This window comes from Gadus macrocephalus, chromosome 10 (genome assembly GCF_031168955.1).
Source record: "Gadus macrocephalus chromosome 10, ASM3116895v1".
NCBI classification, from domain to species: domain Eukaryota; kingdom Metazoa; phylum Chordata; class Actinopteri; order Gadiformes; family Gadidae; genus Gadus; species Gadus macrocephalus.
In genome coordinates, this window is record NC_082391.1 from 5349130 (window position 1) to 5366615 (window position 17486).

At 51.7% G+C, this 17486-nt stretch overlaps 2 protein-coding genes and 1 long non-coding RNA gene across 4 annotated transcripts in view; 1 reads left to right on the plus strand and 2 right to left on the minus strand.

Annotated features, from left to right (window-relative positions):
* Nucleotides 1-1589, minus strand: part of LOC132465519 (uncharacterized) — a 2136-nt gene extending 547 nt beyond the window's left edge. Inside the window, exons 1-4 of one of the 2 annotated variants that reach the window (XR_009527602.1) lie at nucleotides 1486-1581; nucleotides 1390-1449; nucleotides 1118-1347; nucleotides 1-45 (exon numbers count right to left, since the gene is read on the minus strand). The exon at nucleotides 1-45 is cut by the window's left edge and continues 546 nt beyond it. This is a non-coding gene — a long non-coding RNA (uncharacterized LOC132465519). Of the gene's footprint in view, nucleotides 46-1117; nucleotides 1370-1389 lie in introns of both variants that reach the window. The other variant, XR_009527603.1, reaches the window with a different exon arrangement.
* On the plus strand, nucleotides 1564-6894 carry zgc:92242 (uncharacterized protein LOC436899 homolog). Its single transcript, XM_060062193.1, has 5 exons — nucleotides 1564-1763; nucleotides 3712-3829; nucleotides 4311-4416; nucleotides 5920-6148; nucleotides 6269-6894. Exons 1-5 carry the CDS (start codon nucleotides 1577-1579, stop codon nucleotides 6448-6450), a joined length of 822 nt encoding a protein of 273 aa, XP_059918176.1. The 5' UTR covers nucleotides 1564-1576; the 3' UTR covers nucleotides 6451-6894.
* Nucleotides 6895-12891: 5997 nt separating this feature from the next.
* Nucleotides 12892-15860, minus strand: LOC132465526 (ATP-dependent RNA helicase glh-1-like). Its single transcript, XM_060062202.1, has 2 exons — nucleotides 15651-15860; nucleotides 12892-14801 (listed from the first exon to the last, which is right to left on the minus strand). Exon 2 carries the CDS (start codon nucleotides 14522-14524, stop codon nucleotides 13400-13402), a length of 1125 nt encoding a protein of 374 aa, XP_059918185.1. The 5' UTR covers nucleotides 14525-14801; nucleotides 15651-15860; the 3' UTR covers nucleotides 12892-13399.
* Between the last annotated feature and the right edge of the window lie 1626 nt (nucleotides 15861-17486).

A 17486-nucleotide genomic window follows, 5' to 3' on the forward strand; every position in this document is an offset into this window, starting at 1 on the left:
CGGTAGGTGGAACGTGCAGCTTGTCTCAACACACAGAGTGAGTAACTCCATGTCCCTCTGCATTTTTTTAGGTACTCTCTTTCTCCCCTCTTTCCATTATGTCTCTCGCTTTCGTTCGCTCTGCAACGCGGTTGATTGCATTCCAGCGGCTGTCTTTGCTCATCCATCTCTCGCAGCCCTCCGCTGTCACTGTGAAATTGGCCCTGTTTACTCAGGCTGGGAGACCTTTCAAACTTTTCACTCAGTATGCCAGAGTCGTATTTTCCCTGCCCGTTCGTCTCCCTTTTTCTCTCCGCGTGAGAACCGACCGAGGCACAACGCTTGGATGTTGGCGCGGAGTCAACCTTAAATGTTTTGCATATACCTACTATTTTTTTTTATATACCTACTGTGTTTTCCGTTTTGTTTGTGCAAGGCATGTCAGAGTAACCTACATTTGTGTCCGTTTAAACATGATGCATGACGAGGATATATAAATATCATTTCTTGCGTTTAAATTGCGACTTGGCACATTCTAGCTTACAGTGATTAACAGACTGTATGTTAAACGAGAGGACCAGTCGTGTGTGTGTGTGTGTGTGTGTGTGTGTGTGTGTGTGTGTGTGTGTGTGTGTGTGTGTGTGTGTGTGTGTGTGTGTGTGTGTGTGTGTGTGTGTGTGTGTGTGTGTGTGTGTGTGTGTGTGTGTGTGTGTGTGTGTGTGTGTGTGTGTGTGTGTGTGTGTGTGTGTTAATGGTAGTTTCGACGCTATCAATCTCTATCTGCCACTGAGAGCCGGTTCCTCCTCCCTGCTCTGTGTGTGTGTTTGAATGAGCTGAAGATACCGAGCCTGCCCTTGTTTACCTTCCCATATTTGAAAACCAGGCCGCTTTGTCAATGCCTACAGTATCTAGTGCAAACAAAACACACACACGCACACGTCCAATCACATGCCACCGTGCTCCGGCCTATTGTGCAGTTTGTAGTCTGTGCTAAATTAATTGAATGCAGGTCATTGAACAAAAGATCTGGTATAATCTCGTTTCTCTCTCTCTCTCTCTCTCTCTCTCTCTCTCTCTCTCTCTCTCTCTCTCTCTCTCTCTCTCTCTCTCTCAGATGTCAACAGGACATCTACACGACCTAACCAACCCAGACTCTGAACATTAACCTTCTATAGATAGAAGCACATACAGCTGAACTCAAGACCCCCCCACAGGCACACACAGTCCTTGTGCCGGACCCCCAGGAAGGAAGAGGTCTGAGAGGCTGGTAAACAGTGGATCTGTGTCCGACTCCACTGGGCAAGAGGTCACCCAGTAACCAGAGGTCAAACTGACTAGTGAGCCACCTCCACCAGCACCACCATCCACCTCCTTCCACCTCCACCAGCACCTCCTTCCACCTCCTTCCACCTCCACCAGCACCTCCTTCCACCTCCACCAGCACCACCTTCCATCTCCACCATCCACCTCCTTCCACCTCCACCATCCACCTCCTTCCACCTCCACCAGCACCACCTCAGGGTAGCGGGGACGGGGGGGGCCGACCCCGGCGCGGGAGCCTGTCTACGGAACAAGCAAGGCGGGCAGGAAGGCAGCGATGCTGGCCAAGATCCTGGAGTTGATGTGGGTGGAGCCGGAGGTGCTGGAGGCCCTGAGCGAGGAGCAGAAGAGGATTCTGTTCTTCAAGATGAGGGAGGAGCAGGTCCGCCGCTGGACGGAGCGGGAGGGCAGGGGGGAGACGGAGGACCACGACGACAACGAAGACCACGGCGGCCCAAAGAAAGGTAGAACGCAAGACACACGCATGCACACACGCATGCACACACGCATGCAGACAGACAGACACAAACCACCCCACACACACACACACACACACACACACACACACACACACACACACACACACACACACACACACACACACACACACACACACACACACACACACACACACACACACACAAAGTCCGACAGAGAAAGACAGACAGAGTCACACACACTTTTATTTTTATTTGACAAAAATGCAATAGTAATATTAATCCCACATTTCCAGGCTTGTATCACGTGCATGCCTTTCTTCTATTGGGTGGCAGCAGTTCCTGCAGGTCTGACTTCCATGCGTGTGAACAGCTTGTTATCCACCAAAGCATTCAGTCAGAAACCATGCATTCACATCTTCCCTTTGAGGAGTACGTCGCCCTCTCTGGGTCACAGCAAAGCTCTGATCTTACCCACTTAGTCGTGTAGAACGAGAATATCTGTTTGCCCGTCGTGTTGTTAGGCTTTGCAATGTGGAAATGTTTTCAACTGATGTAGAGTACCCAACCTGCAGGGCTACAAGCTCCTAATCTCTGAACATTGTCCTCTAGCCTCTCCACAGCTAAGTCGCTATATGATGTAATAGTCTCTCAAGCTTTCTCTCTCATTCTCGGTCTCTCTCTCTCTTTGTTTGTTTCTTTCGTTCTTTCTTTCTCTCTTTTCACCTCTTAGCCAGTGCAATCTCTGATCCTCTCAGTCTATCTGTGATTGGAGAATGAACACATACACGGCCACACACACACACACACAGAAGCACCAACCCAGCATTTACAAGACTTGGGTTGAGCCAGCTCCCCCAGCAGCCTTTAACCACATATTATCTTACAGTCTTTGTGCACCCAATCTCGGCCTGTGTCACCTGAGAGGCGGGTTGGTGTGCGCGTGCGTGTGTGTGGGTGTGTGTGTGTGTGTGTGTGTGCGTGTTGCGCAACATACAACCTGCTCTGCCGTCTTTTGTTCTTCCATTTGGAGCTCCAGTGGCCCAGCAAGTCAATACATATACATACATACATACATACATACATACATACATACATACATACACGAGCACACACACTTAGACGCACGCACGCAAAAGCACATCAAAATAACGACAAAGACATGAATTGTACATTGCATTGGTTTTCTATAAACACCTATCACTGATGGGTTTCATTGTCGGCCAATTGGATGTGGGGATGGGTAGCAGTGGCTTCCGGAACCAGTGCCTCAGCCTTGCGTCACTCTGTCATCAGTTATTCCAGACATAGTATATGATGGTGATGAGTCAGACTTTGTAGGGTTGTGGTACACCTTGCAACACTTCTCATTAAGATCTTGAAAGGGAGGGACTGTAACACATTTCACAATACCCCAGCCACCTATGACACATTTATTTTCTGATGAGGAAAGTGGAAGCATCGAAAGTTTTTGGTTTTTGTTGACTTGCCCTGGGTCAGTTTCGTCTGAATTCATTGAGAGAGATTGGGAAATGCAAATACCTTCCCTTTCTGTGGTTGGTTGTGTGTATGTATTTACTTTTGGCATGGATTCCGATTGATACAGCAAGTTGTAAGTATTGTAGCCAAAATCATATACTATCAATAAGAAAAACAATATATAGGCTACCGTTGTGAGGAAAACTAATGAATGTAACGAAATAGTAAGATTTCAATGGTCGCGCCAGATTTTGACCATGCGTTCAGCGGTACGACAGCGCCATCATGTGGTGACTTTCGGCTGCTCCCTCCATTCGTTACATTTTATATTGAAAAGAAAATCCCGAATTGTTAAACAAAAGTAGATAATTATAAAGACGAGGTAAGGTTAAGAGTTCCATCATTGTTTGATAATCTATTTTATGCGACAACCAAAATGTAATGAATGGGATTCGAACAGGGCTCATGTTGTTGTTGCCGTGCGCCCCTCCCCCAGCCTCTACGAAGCATGTGACCTGGCTGCTGGGCCGAGACGGTGACGTGAGAGTCAGCGTGATCGGTGAGGAGGATGAGTTCAGGTCCTCCAAACTCCTCCAGTCTCTGCTCAACAACAGGTGAGCAACAAAAACACAGAAATAACTCGGACCGTTTATAATACATTTCCCCTGGCAGTAAGTATCAAGCAACACAAAAATTTAAAAACAAGCCCCAAGCTCCCACGGGGAGTTCTCTGGCTCCAAGACCAGCCATCGTTCAACATGTATGATCATCTACGATTCTAAATACTGGCAGTAAACGTCTAGATCTTTGGTAAATAAACCCTTTGCCTTGTCGTGTGAATCCATCAGAAGCAATGCTCAACATTGATATCAATGATGACTAGCTGCTTCCCCCCCCCCCCCTAGGAAAGATGAGCATTGGTGGGAATGAGTATTGATGGTTTCACTTCCAAATATACACCGTCGACATCCATCGTGAAATACCCCAGGTTCACATCTCCCTGAACCCAGGTGGAGAAAGTTTGAGCTGTAATATGGACTCCTGAGGAAGCACGTTCGACTCTTTGCCCTTAACTTGAATTGTTTTGTCCTGCAGATATCATGATGCCTGCATGGTCGATGTCCAGCCAGCCGCCTCGTTCCCCCCGAGAGTGACCGACCTACAAGGCCGTAGGCCTGGTACAGCGCGGGCCCTAGCTAAGGTGTGTGTGTGTGTGTAGTTCCTTAACAAAGGGTCATTAACCCTTAGACCAGAGGGTAGAGGGAGGGACAGGGGGCCTGCAGGCAGACCTAGCCTATGTCACGTGATGCGTGATGTACTGGTGACCACGGTGACGAGGGAAACATCAGCTGGTCAGGGTAGGACCACCGGCCCGTTAACCATCCCGTCCACTAACCACCGGCCCGCTACCCATCCCGTCCACTAACCACCGGCCTGCTACCCATCCCGTCCACTAACCACCGGCCTGCTACCCATCCCGTCCACTAACCACCGGCCCGCTACCCATCCCGTCCACTAACCACCCGTCCACTAACCACCGGCCCGCTACCCATCCCGTCCACTAACCACCCGTCCACTAACCACCGGCCTGCTACCCATCCCGTCCACTAACCACCCGTCCTGACTTTAAACCAGTGGACCACCGGCCACTAACCACCGGTCCACTAACCACCGGTCCTCTCTTTAACCACCGGTCCACTAACCACCGGTCCACTAACCACCGGTCCTCTCTTTAACCACCGGTCCACTAACCACCGGTCCACTAACCAGCGGTCCACTAACCACCGGTCCACTAACCACCGGTCCTCACTTTAACCAGCGGTCCACTAACCACCGGTCCACTAACCACCGGTCCTCACTTTAACCAGCGGTCCACTAACCACCGGTCCACTAACCACCGGTCCTCTCTTTAACCAACGGTCCTCTCTTTAACCACCGGTCCACTAACCACCGGTCCTCTCTTTAACCACCGGTCCACTAACCAGCGGTCCACTAACCAGCGGTCCACTAACCACCGGTCCACTAACCACCGGTCCTCACTTTAACCAGCGGTCCACTAACCACCGGTCCACTAACCACCGGTCCTCACTTTAACCAGCGGTCCACTAACCACCGGTCCACTAACCAGCGGTCCTCTCTTTAACCAACGGTCCTCTCTTTAACCACCGGTCCACTAACCACCGGTCCACTAACCAGCGGTCCACTAACCAGCGGTCCACTAACCAGTGGTCCACTAACCAGCGGTCCTCTCTTTAACCACCGGTCCACTAACCAGCGGCCCTCTCTTTAACCAGCGGTCCACTAACCACCGGTCCACTAACCACCGGTCCTCTCTTTAACCAGCGGTCCACTAACCACCGGTCCACTAACCACCGGTCCACTAACCACCAGTCCTCTCTTTAACCACCGGTCCTCTCTTTAACCACCGGTCCACTAACCACCGGTCCACTAACCACCGGTCCTCTCTTTAACCACCGGTCCTCTCTTTAACCACCGGTCCTCTCTTTAACCACCGGTCCTCTCTTTAACCACCGGTCCACTAACCACCGGCCCACTAACCACCGGTCCACTAACCACCGGTCCACTACCCACCCGTCCACTAACCACCGGCCCACTAACCAGCGGTCCACTACCCACCGGCCCACTAACCAGCGGTCCACTACCCACCGGTCCACTAACCAGCGGTCCTCTCTCTAACCACCAGAGCCGGTCTCTGGACCAGGGGCCGGGGTCCCGGAGCAGCGTGGAGGAGCGCGCAGACGCCAGCGCCCCGGAGGAGGACAGCGTCTGTGAGCCCACCGCTGCCGCTGGCGGTGGCCACTACCTCGACCGCGACGGGGCCCCTCGCCGCCAGCCCGGGCTCCGTAACCACGGCAACCGCCCGCCACCGCTGCGGGCGCAGTCGCTAGACGCAGGCAGGACGCTGGACGGAGGTGAGGAATTTAAACGGAGAGGGATGCGGGAAAGAACGGCAGAATTCGAATGGTAATCCCTTACTGGATGATCTAGAACAAGTAATCAATAACCAATGACCGGATGCTCCTCCTTTTCAGAGGCGCCGGGCGGCCTGGATGAGGAGCCGGAGTTCGGAGCCCGCGTGGCCGAGTCGAAAAGGACCTCCGCACCCGGGACCACGGTGTCCTCCAAGCCCCCCGTACCGGTCAAACCCCCCCACCTGCAGCCAGGCAACCGCTCTGTCCCCCGACCAGTGCCTGAGGGCATCACCGCTAGCTAGCTGGTTAGCTGGCTCCATTCAATGTCTATGTGCTGTGTTAGCATTTCACTGTAGCGCACAGCAAGTCCACCATGGCAACAGAGCAGAGAAGAAGGTCAATGCACGGATGTTGCTGAGGGTTGGATGGTCGTTCCTCGGAGCGGATGGAGGTCCAGTGACGGCCATGAGCTGGTTCGAGGGCCCCTCCTCGAGCGAGGGCCCGCTGGGAGACAGATGGACATCAGAGAGGGGGAGAGCTGCAGGACTCACCTGGAAGATGGAACACAAACACTGAAGCTGCTTGAAAATGAACCGATGGATGTCTGTGTTTTTTTAAAAATATTTATATGTATTTACAATCGCAGGATATTCTTAAATATATCACGCCCTGTTTTGTCTTCATTTTTAAGATGTCCGCCATGCACTATTGAATTGAAGAATATAATAAAATGGATCATTTCTATATATTTTTTATAAATCCATGTTTTTTGGTACTTTCCATTCTGAATGTACAAACTGTTTCTGTATGTCTGTGCTAACTCTGCAATCTCATGTGGCCTTTTTATCAGTGTATATTTTCACTGTCTCTATCTGGGGGGGGGGGTGGTGGTATGTCTTAAAGTATGTTCGTAATAAATCAGACATCCAAAAATTGAAGACCCGCTCCCTCCCCGTGTTAGTTGAGCGCTGCGCTTTAATGCCAAAGAAGAGCTTGTTATTGGGCTAAATGGACAACGCAATAATTAATGTTGCAACTCTGGAAAACAGATCCGTCGCTTAAACTCGCAAGCAGGGCTACTTCCACGACTACGGGATGCAGTTGTGTCGTGCAGATAAGATACTGGGTTTCGGCATTTCATCAGATATTGGGTGGGGGCTGAGAGGGCTGGGGGCTTTGCACGTGCGTCGTCTCCACTTCTGACGTCACCGTCCCTCTTCGACTTTGAGGACTGGAATGTTTGACCTGAAGTTACTGCTTAACTACGGGGGGGTCACATGATGTCCTGTTTACGTCGTCGCTCCGATGCCTCGCCTTTGTAGCGCGATCTCTCATTAGAGACACATCGTTCTCTTGGACCTGGTGTGTGTGTGTGTGTGTGTGTGTGTGTGTGTGTGTGTGTGTGTGTGTGTGTGTGTGTGTGAGAGAGAGTAAGAGAGACCCCTTTTATGTGGCCCTGCATGGGAATCCAAAATAACAGGGACAGGGCCTTACTTTGTGTCTTGTTTCTGGGGGGGGGGGGTTGGTTGTAAAATAAAATTGTCTATTTACGTGTCCCGATTGTTTTGGGTGTTTGTTTTGGGTGCCACCTCATACGATCACAAATAAGTCTATAAAATACGGGGGGAGGATGAGTAAGAAAACCATCGATAAGAGATGTTTAGAAATGCATCTTTGAGGAGTCTTTTGTCCAATTAGGGTGGGGGGGATCCGAACGGAGGAGCCTATCGATGAGATCAAACAGAGCAAAGCCGATTATCACGCACCGCGGAGCGGGGCCCACAGCTGGACGGCGGGGGACCCGGAGAACCCTCTCCACACGCTCCCACACCCGCCCGATCTCAGATGGTAGGCTACTCTGGGATAGTTGATGTGTGTGTTAGTTTGCAGTAGCGTTATATTGTTTAACTATTAGGCCTATGCTATTATATTATATTTTAATTCATCTGTGTGTGTGTTTTTGTGTGTGTGTGTGTGTGTGTGTGTGTGTGTGTGTGTGTGTGTGTGTGTGTGTGTGTGTGTGTGTGTGTGTGTGTGTGTGTGTGCGTGCGCGCGCGTGTGTGCGTGTGTGTGTGTGTGTGTGTGTGTGTGTGTGTGTGTGTGTGTGTGTGTGTGTGTGTGTGTGTGTGTGGTCATACGCAGTGTCTGCATATGTCTTGAATCATGTGACCGTCCAGGGCAAGTCATGCACAGTGTGAAAACCCCGTCTATATATAGTAGGTCAGTGTAGGGTTTCCTCTGTGAAGCATTGTAGGACCGGGGCCATCTTTTCCCTTATTAGAAGGGCGACATATTTGGAGGGGAAAAGGGCCTGGATCCGCGTTTATAACGACCTTTTTTTGTTATTTTACCCCACGTGCGAAGCGCGTTGTGTCCATGCTCCGTGAAAAGTCATTCTGGGAGTGCGGAAGCCAACATGAATGGCATTGGATTGTTCCCTGCAGAAATGTAATACAATGTGGCCTTTCATGTGTGGCTGCCCGTGACACGGCGTGGCGTGTAAGACAAAATACAGTTTCTGCTTCAATCGGATGAGAAAAGGCGAATCGCGTGCACGAGATACAGGAGGACGTTAGAGGGTTTCAGAAGTCTGTGTCTAGAGCTGTACCGGAGGGGGGTGGCGTTGGGGGGGTCTACTGGTGGCGGGCGGTGTTGTGCAGCTGCCCTTGTTTAATGGACGAAGGCATCAAAGAGAGGCCCCCCCACGTGGTCTCACCTACGCTCAGTGAACAATGACGTCAAAATGAGCGGATTGATCCAGCACCCATCCACAAAGGTTTGTTGTGTGTTGGACGCTATACGCCTGGGAGACTTTATATGCATATGTTATAGTTCTACCAGATGACGTCCAAATAGTCTATGATATATGCGTATATCAATAGATAATACTGCAGTATCTAATTCTCAAGTTAAACTGGGCACTATCATGCATTTGTTTGTCCATGCAACATTATTAGCCTTTTAAACAAAATGACTCGATGAGATTAGTCGTCACCTAACCCTAACCCCTCAGATGAATCAGGGTAAACGCCCGCCCACCAAGTGGAGAGTAAAGACCATTAGAGGCGGAATGGTGCAGGTGGGAGCTATGGTCGGGTCGGCACATCGGCCTTTATAATGATGTTGTGAGGTGAGTCTTCAGAACGGAGCAACGCGATTACATTATTGTAGGAATGTGCTCCTAAATTGCGTCCTTGACCAAAAAAATACTTACCATTGTGGAAAAAAAGGATTGGCCTTCTTGACAATTTTTGGTCAATCAAAATAATTTGATAACTCCGTTTTTGTGGCTAAGGGCACATTGACACTCATTTTGACGGTGAAATCTTTTGAGGAGAACGGATGGCTACACGCCTACTCATTAAACACATGCAAGCCTACATATTTACCACTAGGTGTGAGCCATCCTGGTGGCCTGAGTGAATTTCTCACTAATCCTTTTGTTCATGAATAATTTAATCCAATTAAAGACTGTGGCCTATTGTGACACAGCATGAGCGAGAGAAAACTGCACTCGCGAAAAACAATAACGTTCACAAACAATAATTTTAAGGACCTCATGTTGCGGTTTTTAAAATGAACTCATTAGACGTCCGTGCTGATAAATGGCAGAATCCACTGGCGGAACGGTGCGTGTGTGAGCGTCGTCAGGCGGCGCGGGTTAGGGAGAGGCCCGCAGAACACACCGCAGGATTCATCAAGTGGTAGAATATATTTCACTAATGCAATGCCATTTTAGCCTAACAGATGTTTTATCCATTGTGGCTGCATGTAATTTGCATGCAATTTGTATTCCATTTTCAACACTGTGCTACATGAAAGTTATCCCGACTATTTTTGGAATACATTTTCGTATAAACGTCATACTTAGGCTGCGCTGTTCCCCTGCAGCAGAGGTCAAAGGTCGACAGAGACAATATCGCCAGAGGCTGAACGGTGAGGTCTGCAATCGGCCGGGTTTATAATACCCAATATGCTCAACACAGGTCGATTTTGATTAGTATAACACACATTTGTAAGATTTCAAACAAAGTAAGGGGAATGTAAAGGAGGCATTTGAGGACACACGGAAGATATACCATAGCAATTTAAATAAATAATTCAAATAACAAAAGCCAAACAAACAAACAAAGCAAAGGATGCCCCCCCCCCCCCCCCCCCCCTCCCCTGGTCCCAGCTGGAGTGGGCTGGCTGGCTCCAGATGGTTCCAGAGCAGAGGACTGGTCTGGCCCCAGTGCTGCGTACTGGACCAGGTTACTGGTTGGAGAGGGAGAGTGGTAGAACGTGTGTACCTCCACCGCCGCCCTCGGTGACAGCACACATTGGCTCTCTGGACAACGCATCCATCATTAACCCCCTCCACACACGCGCCCGCACGCACACGCACACATACAATCACACACACATACTAACCCCCTGCACAAGGACGCACACACACAAGCACACGCACGCACACAATCATACACACATTCAAACCCCCTCCAAACACACCCGCACGCACAGGCACACACACACACACACACACGCACACATGCACGTACAAACCCATGCGCAGAGACGCACACACACACACACACACACACACACACATGCACACACCTCACCACCACCCTCTCCGTCTCGCTGCATCTCAATCTCTCTCCATCACTTCACGCACTCTATCTCTCATGGTCCATCTCCCCCCCCCTCTCTCTCTTGTTCCCTCTCTCTCCCGCTCTCTGTCTCTCTCTCTCTCTCTCTCTCTCTCTCTCTCTCTCTCTCTCTCTCTCTCTGTCTCTCTCTCTCTCTCTCTCTCTCTCTCTCTCTTTTTCCCTCCCTCTCTCTCTCTCTTTTTTTCCCTCTCTCTGCGGTGCCTCTGTGGCCTGCTTTTTCATCTCTCCCCCCCGATGGTTTCACGTTGCTATGCCCCCCGCCCCAGCCCCCACCCCGCTGCCCCCTCCAGTCCCTCCCTGCCGCCTCTCCGTCCTTCAGCACGTCTCTCTCTCTCTCTCTCTCTCACTCACTCTCCCCCACCACCCCCCTCTTCCCACACACACACACACACACACACAGGCGAGCGCACACACACACACACGCACACACCACCGCCGCAAGCCTCCTCACGCTCTCGCTCTTGCTGTATCTGCTTTCGACCTCCCCCCTCCCACTCCCCCCCCCCCCCGCCGCCCACCCTCCCTCCCCCTCCCCTCCCTCCCCTCCCATGACCCCCACAGCCACCCCTCCCCTCTCTCGCTCTCGTTCCCTGTTCCTCCTCTCCTCCTCCTCCTCCTCTCCCTCCGTATCTATCCAACGCTTCTGGCCTTCTGTCCCCCCCCCCTCCCCTTCCCTCTCTCCCTCTCTCCCTCTCTCCCTCTCTCTTCTCTGCCCTGCGTTCCCCTGGCTCTCTCGCTCTCTCCCACTCACTCTCTCTACCTCTCCCTCTCCCTGCTGCCATCTTGCAGGCCAGTGGAGCCAGACTGCAGGCGTTCAGGGAGCGACTGGGCCTTCTGGGCAGCGGGTGACACAGATTTCCGGTGTGTGTGTGTGTGTGTGCGCGAGTGTGTGTGTGTGTGTGTGTGTGTGTGTGTGTGTGTGTGTGTGTGTGTGTGTGTGTGTGTGTGTGTGTGTGCATGCGTGACGGGAAAAGGGAGGAGGAGGGGGGTGAGGGGGGTGTGGGGGGGATTAAGCTCCAAATCACTAGAAAGGCACCGAAGGGCGAAAAAAAAAAAAAAGCCGCAGATCCAAGAATTTGAAATTCCCCTTTGTCTGGGAAAGGAAAGAAATACTAGACGGTGGACTTTAAAAAAAGGAGAAAGAGAGAGATAGAGAGAGGGGGAGAAAGAAAGAAAGAGAGAGGGAGAGAAAGGGAGAAGGCGTGTTCCTCACATTCACTGGGAACATTGTAATAGCACGGTGTTGGGAGCGCCGACGTGCTTTTTCTCCATGAGTTGGCAGTGTCCTGGCGTTGGCTGGCGTGCTGTGCTTTCTCTCTGCCTCTCTGACAAACACGCACACAAACACGCAATCCCCCACCCCCACAGACGCGCTCGCACACACACACACACGGTCACAGGCACGCACGCACACACGCACAGTCCCTCTGCGATCCCCCTGACTGAAGGCGCACAGGAAGTGCAGCCGTGGCCCAATTATAGCGTGACACCTCGGGCCGGCCGTTACCATGGTTACGCCTTCCCTGCGGTCCCCTGGAGTGTGGCGCTGAGGAAGAAGGTCTTATCACATCAGCCATCGTTACGGCAACAAGCACAAACCCCCCCCCCCCCCCCCCCCCAGCCTATAAACCACGGTTCAACCCAACGGCGGATCACGTGTGCGAACGTTAGTGTGCGTTTGTCTACATAAGATACACTTGTGAGTCACAAAAAAAAACTAAAAGATGGAAGTTTTTTTGAATTTGTGAATATTTGCCTTGTTTTAAGGTTTCGGAGCGCGTGCGTACGTCGCTCGTACTCGTGTACGCTCAATGGCAGCCAACCTGCCACAGCAGTGTGTAGGTGTGCTCGCGTGTGTGTGTGTGTGTGTGTGTGTGTCTGTGTGTGTCTGTGGCACTGTGATAAGGAGCGCAGCTACACCATTAGGTGAGTCACAATCCGTAGACTCACGCTCACGTATACACACACAGACACACACAGGGGGACACACACACCGCACACACGTGTGCGCACAAGTGCTCACCGACTCACACCAAACACGTAGGTTACCGGTGTGCACTGACGTACACAACCACCCCGAAGACAATTAGAAACGATCAATTTCTTTATTTTATTTGAAAAGGCCAAACAGCGCTATACAGTACAAGTTGCACGTGAAATCAATTATCCTACGTCTGAACTCGTCCCATCTCTTACCGATGCTTTGACGTCAGAACAACAGAATAACATTTTAACAAAACTCCCCGTAAGAAAGAAAACAAAAGCATTTGGCTCGATTTTAATCTCATAACACAATACATCCAAACCGGAAAGAGATGTAAAAAGAAAACAAAAAGACATATTGTTGTTTTTTTGCCAGATATTTACAGACTATTTACACATTTTGTAATGGTTTCCTTATGGACACGCGCCGGTATCCTCTAACCTCTCCACTCCAAAGTCGCTGATTGTCAAAAGAAAGGATGGTGGGTGTGTGGACCTCCTCCCAGCCGCCACCATCCCGTCCTACACCCATGGTGCTCTAGCCCCTCCCCCAACCGTCATCCAGCCGTGACGGCCGCCCCCGGCCGGCCGCCCCCGTGCGTCCCGTCACCGCGGGCTACCCGTCCAGAGCGGCGTGGGCCCTCTCCTGTGCCAGGCCCAAAGTAAACTCAGAGCCCCTCAGGTCGAACCCGGGCACCCTGCTGTCGAACCCGGGGCCGCCCGGCTTCCTCTTCAGCTCCTCGCACTTCCTGTACTTACAGATCTGGTGTCCCCGCTTGCGGTTGCGGCAGCTGCTGCACTGGTCGCAGTTACGCTGGCGCCGGCACGGCACGCACTCCCCGCAGCGCTTCCTCTTCCTGCGGCCGCCCACGCCGGCCCCGCCCCCGCCGGCGCCCAGGGAGCCGGGGGAGTAGCCCTCCGCCACGAGCCCCTCCATGCCCTCCCCGGCGCCCGCCGCCGCCGCCGCCGCCACCGCCGCCGCCGCGCTGCGCCAGTGCGCCGCGCCGCCCATCTGGAAGCCGGCGGCCAACGGGAACAACGCCGGGCTGAAGGGGAACCAGGCGCCCAGGAAGGGCTGGAACTCAGTCCCACATCCCATGAGCGCGTCCTCCTCTTCCTCCTCCTCGGGCCCCGAGCCGCCCTCGCCTCCTCCTCCTCCTCCACCTCCACCACCTCCGCCTCCTCCTCCTCCTCCTCCTCCTCCTCCTCCTCCTCCTCCTCCTCCTCCGCCACCGTCGCCCTTCTCAGCCCGGGCCTCGGCGCGCGCCGGCTGGCCTCCGGGCTGCACCAGCGCGGCCTGCTCGGCGGAGGGGTTGAGCGCCAGCAGCCCCGCCCGCATCAGCAGCTCTGCGGCATGGGCCAGGTGCAGCCCGCTGGGGGACTCCCACATGTCGGGCCAGCAGGGGGCCCGGCGCGGCTTGCTGGGCGGGCCGGCCTGACTGGACCGCTGCTGCTCCTGCTGCTGCTCCTCGCGCGGCTGCGGGTGGTGCGGCTGCGGGTGGTGCGGCGGCTGCTGCTGCTGTTGGTGGTGGTGGTGGTGGTGGAGCGCGGAGGAGGACTGGAGGAGGCTGCTGACGTCCACCGGGGCGGGGGCGCTGGGGGTGGAGATGTACTGGGAGAGGGTGTAGGGGTGGCTGGAGCGCTTCAGGCTGCGGCGCAGGGGCTCGTTGGGGATCTTGGCGCAGCTGGTGGTGCCCTGGTCTGGGGAGGAAGGGCCGGCGATGTCTACGGCAGTGGACATAGCAGGGACCGTGGGGTTGTTCGGCGGCTGCTGGTGGATGTGCCGTGGGGGGAGGGTGTGTCTGTGTGTGGGTGTGTGTGTGTGTGTGCGTGTGTGTGTGTGTGTGTGTGTGTGTGTGTGTCCGTCTGTACGCGTGTAAGGAGAGGTAAGGGAAAAGGGAGGGGGGGGGGGGGTGGTAGCCGATGTGCGGATGACAACTGTCCTGCTGTTACTTCAGCCAAAATGGCAAGCCTTGGCCTGTGTCCCTATTCCCATTCTCTGCTGCAGCCTCAGAGTCCTGGGGAGCCACAAATAAACGGAGGCAATGAATAGAGGAAGGTTAAGAATAGAAATACTGTTAAACGACAATAGCAAGGGGAGAAAAATGTATAGTCAGGAGGACATATGTTTACCAAACACTTGGGCATTATGTTTGAAAAGGCAGTCATAACATGTTAATATATCTGTCTTTTTCAAAGAAATGTATGTAAATATACTTTGTAATATTCCTCCCAGAATAAACATCCACAGGCGTACATATCGGATATGTTTGTCAATGATTTCCGTATACAAAAGGCAGTGCCCCTTTAAGAATTTCACGGTATATCAATGCAATCAATAACAGAGCGACAACAATATGCAAAGATATGCGCATATGCGCAGGTCAAATGTGGAGCGCGCTTTTCAAATACATTTTGACGACTGGTGTTATGTGTGCCAGACTCATAACAAAAGCATAGTCGAGGAGGAACCGATTGTGGACCATAAAAAAAGAGGTTGTCTTTTGTCTGGTATCGACGAGCAGCGAGGAGGTGCGCATCGATGCGGTTGCGGAGGATAAAAAAAGAACGGGCTTACATTCCGTGTCAACATTTGTTGAAAAACTATTTAACCAATTAACACAGTGCACAGTGGACTATAGCCGGATAGACTGTCAAACGTCCGCCGTGTGCGGGTCGCGGGTCGACAGATCGCCTCGCGTCATGAACGTTACCTAAGAGCACGGTGCACGACCGCCGCCGCTATGGCGAGCTGACCACAGTCCGAGTGGTCGTTGCGACACGTCTCTCATTGCGCGTGAAATGCGACTGCTTGTTAACGAAAAAAAGAATCAGCGCTAAGTGTGGGTTGAAACGCGGCGGCTTACCTTATGACATCGGTCCGAACTCTCCCAATCGGACGTATGAAATAGTCATGAAGTCGAAATTCGTGCTATTCTAGCGCATATGGACGGTGGACCTCCCGATTCCTCCACCTATCCGTCCCCGCTTTTCCCCGCGGAGGGTATGCAAACACACTTCACGGAATTTGGGGGCGTCGCTCAAAATACGAAGTGGACTCATGGAACTGAAATAGCAAACCCGAACCCGGTTCCCGAATGACAGCTTTACTTTGCGTTGTGTGCTTTTTTTTTTATTTCCCTTTGCCTTGACAGCCTAAACGTTGTCATGTTATACAAACCACGTGGCGCATTGATTTGGATATTATTGAATACATAAACTATCTTTATCCCTTATCTAAAATAAAATATAAAAATTATTTAATAGGACTTCATCAATACGGGTTACATGTAATAACCATCTATTACTCACTGTGCTATTCATTAGTTTATATTAATTGATATCCACTTTGGATGGACATTGAAACGATGGGTAGGCCTATAGGGTTATTACTGGTGGATTTGTGAAACTTGCGCAGACATATGGTGAACATGTTGAATGGGACCGTAGGCTATGGGCCTACTTTGACAGCTTGGCTTTTAACTCTTTTGAAATATTCCGAAACCATCTGATGGTGTAGCCCTACAGCCCATCTTTATACTTCAGATTTGACCTTCATTCTACCGCAATTAGCCTACAAAAAGAAAAAGTTGGACCTGAATTCCATTAAAAATAAATGTCAATTCAATGTTTTCGGCCCGAGTCCGAATCAAGAATACATTTCGAAGCACAATGTATGCCTACCCATGTTAATCCTTCAGGAGGCCAAATACGAATTATAATAGTATTTCTTTAATTATTATACTAGAGGACTATAATTAAATATGCAGTGATACTGCGCATAACTGCTTGCCAAACAGTATAGCCAGTAGGACCGGGCAGGAGGCAGGCTTCCTGATGCCCTTCTCCAATACTAGAGCGCCATCCCGTCTGGTCGGAGCGCACTCCGGACGCACCAGGACGCGGAGTCCACTCCACCTCTTGTGAGAGCCCGGCGTTTTGGCACGCAGTCAAATGCATCGTGCGTGTGTGTGTGTGTGTGTGTGTGTGTGTGTGTGTGTGTGTGTGTGTCTGTGTGTCACTATGGGAGCGGGGCTCGGGCTCACCATAATCACACAGCCTACCCCTACGCTGTCTGGTCTGGACTATTCATGAAAACACAGCGTCTTCTAGCGGTCACTATCGACACTGCCCCATCTTAAAATGGCCACTGGTCTGTGGACATTGCAACTCCACGGGCTCCTCAGCCTCGTCGCCGGAGCAGAGCCGGGGCCCCCGGGAGAACGAACCGGGGCCGGACCGCAGCAGCCGGCCAAGGTTCGCTCATGGAGGTTAGCCATTACCAGGACTCTCTTGTTGAAGTGAGAACTTGTACTCGTCCAATTGCAATGTGGGTCTAAGTGCACAAAGGGGTTTGAGATACAATTGCTCGGAAGCAATCCATTTCACACAGCCATTAAAATCAAGTACCAAATGCAGGACTTTACACATAAAAGAAAGTGACCTCGAGATCCGATCACTTCGATTTTTTATTCACAATATTTTATAGATCACAAACAACTAATCAGCAAAATCAGAACCAGCATCAATGGAAAATGACTCGAGCAAAATATATTATTTTGAAGGCAGGCCTTTTTGCCCCAGTCTGACCCAACGGATACAACATAGAAAACCGAATCAAGATTTACCAGCAGTACATCGTCGCTTCTCATTGTCAGATTTGATCTGTGCGCATTACTGTATACTAGACACTATACTAGAAT